This window comes from Mesoplodon densirostris, chromosome 11, assembly GCF_025265405.1.
Source record: "Mesoplodon densirostris isolate mMesDen1 chromosome 11, mMesDen1 primary haplotype, whole genome shotgun sequence".
Lineage (NCBI taxonomy): Eukaryota > Metazoa > Chordata > Mammalia > Artiodactyla > Ziphiidae > Mesoplodon > Mesoplodon densirostris.
This window is the reverse complement of record NC_082671.1, coordinates 65,598,490-65,604,489: the sequence shown is the minus strand read 5'-3', so window position 1 is coordinate 65,604,489 and position 6,000 is coordinate 65,598,490. Positions and strand designations below refer to the sequence as shown.

General features: G+C 54.9%; 1 protein-coding gene across 2 annotated transcripts in view; it reads left to right on the top strand.

Moving 5' to 3' along the window:
• Window positions 1–5,074: 5,074 nt before the first annotated feature.
• The window catches only part of SAMM50 (SAMM50 sorting and assembly machinery component), a 32,381-nt gene continuing 31,455 nt past the window's right edge, over window positions 5,075–6,000 (top strand). For both annotated transcript variants that reach the window (XM_060112306.1, XM_060112307.1), the window contains exon 1: window positions 5,075–5,258. In XM_060112306.1, coding sequence (XP_059968289.1) covers window positions 5,238–5,258 — 21 coding nt within the window. In that variant the 5' untranslated portion in view covers window positions 5,075–5,237. The remainder of the gene's footprint in view (window positions 5,259–6,000) is intronic.

Below are 6,000 nucleotides of genomic sequence, written 5' to 3'. Positions count from 1 at the left end.
AGTGGGTGAGCGTCTGCTTGCCGATGCAGAGGACACAGGTTCGCGCCCCGGCCCGGGAAGATCCCACATGCCGCGGAGCGGCGGGGCCACTGAGCCTGAGTCATGGCCGCGGAGCCTGTGCTCCGCAACGGGAGAGGCCACAGCAGTGAGAGGCCCGCATACCGGAAAAAAAAAAAAATTAATATGTGGGCTTCCCTGGTGGCACAGTGGTTGAGAGCCCGCCTGCCGATGCGGGGGATGCGGGTTCGTGCCCCGGTCCGGGATGACCCCACATGCTGCGGAGCGGCTGGCCCGTGAGCCATGGCCGCTGAGCCTGCGTGTCTGGAGCCTGTGCTCCGCAATGGGAGAGGCCACGGCAGTGAGAGGCACTGAGTCCCCCCACCCTCTCCTCCAGCCTGCCCCTGCCCTGGGCTGCTACCACGACTTCCCGGCGGGCTCCCGTGGCCTGCACCCCGCCTCAAGCCATCCTTAGGCTCAAACCCGGTCAAGTCACCCCCACCTCCCCACACGGAGAAGCCGCCTTCCTCCTGGGCATCCCTCCCTCGGTGCCCCCCAGCAGCTCGGAGCCTGGTCCTCTGGCACCTGCCTGCTCACCCCGGGCCTCTGCCTCATGCCAGTGCCCAGAGGCCCGTGCTCTTTCCTCTCACCGGCTCACCTTCACTCCTCAGGTAGCAGGCGCTGGGGACATGGGGGATGGAGGCGAGCCCCTCACTCAGGGTGCCCACCCTCTGGGAAAGGAATAAGGAGGCCAAGGCTGCAGCCCCAGGGAGTCCACACCACAGAGTGCCCCAAACTAAGAGTAGGGGTGACCTCTGCGGCGATCTGTGAAGACCCAGCATCCCTTCCTCGTGGCCTCTGAGATTTGGGGTTTGACTTTATCCAGGGAACCAGTGTAGTCACTAATCTTCATTCCTCTGAGTGATGGGACCAGATCAGCACTTCATAAACCAAATTTTCTGGAACGTTGTGTCCTTGCAGATGGCACTAGGGATTTTATCAGTTAGGATAGACGGGGTTATGCTGTGTTTAGCAAAGACTCCTAGACTCCCAAAAGGTTCACTGCTCAGACGACATGCCTATCGGACTTGGCTGACCCAGGCTGAGCCTGTCCCAGGCCCTCGAGGGTCGGGGTGGATGGTGGGGGAGGAACACGGTGCTTAAAGGTCTCCATCCAGAGTGACATCTCTCCCTTCTGCCTATAGCTAGTGGACCAAAGCAAGTCACATGGATGGGGGCATGGAAATGCAAGTTTACCTTTTGCCCAAAAGAGGAACAGCAGAAATTCTGGTGAACAGTACCACTGAAAGCCACAGAAAACCTCAAAACCCAAAAAATCTTTAAGACAGAATAAATAACCCAGGAAATACTGAGTTAAAGAAAGCAAAACAAGTGTATGTACTGCAGGATTTCTGAGAGCGTTTAAAATGTTAATGTACAAGGAATTCCCTGGCAGTCCAGTGGTTAGGACTCCGAGCTTCCACTGCAGGGGGCACAGCATGGGGTGTGCCCCTGGGTGTTGGAACTAAGATCCCGCACGCTGTGCAGCAAGGCCAAAAAAAAAGTGAATGTACATTGTGACCGTCAGAGAGGGTAGAGCTGTGTTTTTGTGTTCCTGACGTGTCCTCTGCCACCCTGGCCCTTGTACACAATAGGCCTCTCAAATGTTATATTTGGCTCAGGACTCTTGTTGTAATATGCAGGGCAAAGTCATGGCTTATCTTTGAGAGGAGGCTTATTTAAGAGAATAACAAGGAAATGCAGGAAGAAAAATTAGTTTATTCAGTGTTTACAGTGTGCCAGGTCCCATGCTTTATTTCATTAAATCCTCACTTTATGCTTTAAGAACTACTATCCCCATTTTACAGATGAGAAAACTGAGCTTCAGGGAACCAGGAGAATGAATTTTTGAATAAGTGTCCAGCCTCTGTGACTTGTGCTTAAAATTTGTTTGGTCTCATAGATTATCTTTAGAGATCTCTGTCCAAGTCTTCACACCTCAAACAGCCTTTTGAGTTTAAGCTGGGGGTCAGTGAGACCCATGAAGCCCCACTTTGGTGGCCAGAGGCAGGTTGGCCGGGCCTGTGGGCATTGAGCCCTGGGCACTCGGAATCTTGCTGGGTAACAACTGGGCAGTGTTTTGAGCTTCTCCCACTCAGACACCTGGTGGCTGCAGCCTGTTATGTATGCCCCACCCACCCCACCCCCCCTTTAAAAATTGCCAGAAGAGGGGAATCCAGGGTCGGGAGGCTTCTGAGCCACCATCTACTCCACCCCCACGCCCCCCCCCCCGAGACCCTGGGACACGTGGGCATCATTCAGAGGTGGTTAAGAGCCAGAGGTGGGACCATGTCACATTCTCCTTTGTTTGGGTCCCACCTGGATTTAGGGTAAGTCACTTAGTCTCTCTGGCCCTAAGTTTCATCTTCTACAAAAGCCTACCTTACTGTGATGGTTAAATAAGACCATTTATGAAAAGCACTTGGCACCTGGCCTGGCACATGGGTATAGGGACAGCTAATCCTTGTGGGGGGGCACTCTCCCTGGGCCAGGCACAGCTTTACATCTATTAATTCACTGAATCCTCAAAGTGATCCTGTGAGGTGGATGCCATTACTATCCTCACTTTACAAAAGAGGAAACTGACCCAGAGAGGTAGGGGCCCTGCTTACAACCACACAGCTTAGCAGTGGTAGAATCACGGCTGAACCCCAGCCAGCGGGTCTGTCCATAAAGCCAGCGTCATAACCACTAAACGGGAGCTAATCTGGTTGTGATTCCCTGGCAAGTGATGATCCAAAATGACTTAAAAGCCTGCAAAAGCCCAGGACCTATTACTTCCTAGTGGGAAATACAAGCCAATTAAAAAAAAATCTTTTGTACAACTGGCAGGGTCCTTAGCAATCTCATTATTTTATAGTGGAGAAAAGTGACCCTTAAAATGGGTGTGACTTGCCTGGGGTCAACAGCTAACTTACAGCCCAGTTCTTTCATCAGCTTGCAGCCTCTTGAACACACGCCCAGGCCCAGACGTCTCTCCCCGCAGGCCTGGCCCTGCACACCTTTCCCCTTTACGTTCGAGGCCGTCTTGCCTGCCTGTATCACGGCCCTGCATCCTCACCCCCATCTCCCGCGGATGCCCTGCTGCCGCCTCTGCCTCCCCCTCCTGCTGAGCTCCTCTTCCACCTATTTCTGGCCAAGTTCCTTATAAGCAGGTTAGCGGCCCCATGTCTTCAAAGACGTTATAAACTAGTGATGAAGTCAGACATGGACATAAAGAGTTTTTTTTTTTTTTTTTTTTTTTGCGGTACGCAGGCCTTTCACTGTTGTAGACTCTCCTGTTGTGGAGCACAGGCTCTGGACGTGCAGGCTCAGCAGCATGTGGATTCTTCCCGGACCGGGGCACGAACCCACGTCCCCTGCATCGGCAGGCGGACTCTCAACCACTGCGCCACCAGGGAAGCCCTAAAGAGTTTTTTAAAATGAGGGGTTCTTTTTTTTAATAAATTTATTTATTTTATTTTTGGCTGTTGGGTCTTCGTTTCTGTGCGAGGGCTTTCTCTAGTTGTGTTGAGCGGGGGCCACTCTTCATCGCGGTGCGCTGGCCTCTCACTGTCGCGGCCTCTCCTGCTGCGGAGCACAGGCTCCAGACGCACAGGCTCAGTAGCTGTGGCTCACAGGCTTAGCCGCTCCACGGCATGTGGGATCCTCCCAGACCAGGGCCCGAACCCACGTCCCCTGCATCAACAGGCAGACTCCCAACCACTGCGCCACCAAGGAAGCCCAAAATGAGGGGTTCTTAAACCTAGTTGTCAAAAGAATTACCTGGCACACTTAAAATTCAGATCTCCAGGTTCTGCTTTCCAGAGGTTGGTTCAGTAGGTCAGGGCTGAGGCCCAGGAATGTGCAATTTTAATAATCAGTGTGTGTCTGTTTGCCCTAGCCTACGGCAGGGGAGCAGTAATTCAGCAAATATTCACCAGGTCCCTGCATCACGCCAAGCACTCTGCTAGCCTCTGGGCTCGTGGAGGGAACCAGACAGACTGGTCCCCACCTCTGGGGACTGACAGCCCAGCTGGGAAGACAGGTGGATAGGTCAACTGGCAAGGGATGCAGTGTGGGAAGGAGAAGGGCCTGGGAGGCAAGAAGGGGAATGTGGACTTCATATTTACCCCAGGGATGCTGTCGGACGTGGGTGCTGCTACTCAAGCAGAAAAGTGTCAGGGTCTCTGGGAAGGGGTGGAAACATTAGTGCACATGATACTGAAAATCCTTCTCTCATTTTGTCTCTTACTTGTTTCTCTCACTGCATTTATCGCCACGTGACTATTACTTATTATATACTGTCTTCTGAGCGGGGGAAAGCTGTTTCCACCACCCAAATGAAGCCCCAGGGCTGTCCTGTTCTCCGATGTGAGTGGCCCCCATGCGAACCCCCGATGACATGCACGGACATTTACTGTAGTTGAAAGAATACTGGTCATTTATTCGCTGCTCACTAAGTGCCCTGCCCTGTGCCAGGCGTTAATAACACTCTCATGCGAGCCTTGTAATCCATCCTTGCGAAGCAGATAAGACCGTCACACTTCATTTTGCCAATGAGGAGGCTGAACCCTGTGGGGGCTCAGTGACTTGAAAGCTCCGTGAGGCCATCAGGAGAGGAGCAGGGCGCTAATCCGGATTTGTGCGGCTCCAGACGCCGGGTGAGGCCACTGTTGCAGCCGGGTGTGGCGAGCCTCGGCCAGAGCATGGGGACAAGCACTGCACCATTGGGCCGAGGTGCCAGGAGGGTTAAGGGAGACACGTAAAAAAAAAAAAAAAAAAAAAAAAGGGAGACACGTGAGTGAAGTCCCGGCGCGCCCACCAGCTGGTCTGGTCTCACCCAGGGCAGCTCCGGCACTCCCAGCGGAACCCTCACGCAAACCCCCCACCACGCGCCAGCAGCTTCCCCGGAGCCACAGAACGCTCGGCGATCTGGCGGTCTCCAGGTCGCAGAGCTTCCCGGCGTAGGCGTGAACATCCGGGTCATAGATTCTTAAGGACCAATGAGCGGAGGAACCGTGAGCCAGGAGGCGGGGCGAAGGCGGGACATGATGGCCGCCCCCAGTCAGCCGCGTCCGGGGTCTTGTGGGTGTTGCACCAACCGGTAGCTCCGCCACCGGGGACTCGGCCTCTGCTTCACCCGCCGAGCCTTCGTCGGGCCAGGGCAGCTCTGGGACGCGGCGGCCAGAAGAGGAGCCATGGGGACAGTGCACGCCAGGGTAAGAGGCCCAGCGACCCACGGGCTGCGTGACCTCTGGGTGGGCGCCGCGGGGGACGCCCTCGCGGCTGCGCCCGGGGTTCCCTGGTTAGGGGACTGTAGGGCCCCGAGGCCGGTGTGGAACGGGGCCGGGGATCTCCGCCTGTAGCGCCCCAGCGCTGGGCCGCCGTGGGCCGGGTGGAGGAGGCCGCAGAGATGCCGCCAGCGGGTACCGCAGGCTTCCGAGCAGAAAACGGATACTCAGAGGAGGGGCGTGACTTGCCCAAGGTCACTTAGCGAGGCAGTGGCCCGGAAAGGACTCTCGGGCTTTCCGTGATGTCCTACAGCGGAGGAATAAATTCTTTCTATCCTCAGCGGTTTCGGGCGTCTTAGTTCCTTACCCGTCACCTTTTCCGAACTCTCCCGCCCAGGCGCTTCTGGGGTCTTGCTAGACTCTTAGAGCACGAAGGAGTGTCTTCCAACCCAGACCCAGCTAGGAGTCCTCGTGTCTCTTGGTTACCATGCAAAGACAGAACCTCGCTGAGCTTTAGTTCCTTCTTTTAAAGTGGAGGCAGTGATAGTACTCACTCACCGAGCTGTTAGGAGAATTGAAAGACACAATACACGTAAAGCACTTGCTTGGGTGCTTAGCGCGGCACCCAGGCTGCCCAACTGCTCTTTATCGTAATCTTAACTGAGACCCAGAGAGTGACTATTTGTCCAAGGTCACACCGATAGAGTCTCAGAATGTTCTAAAACTCAGA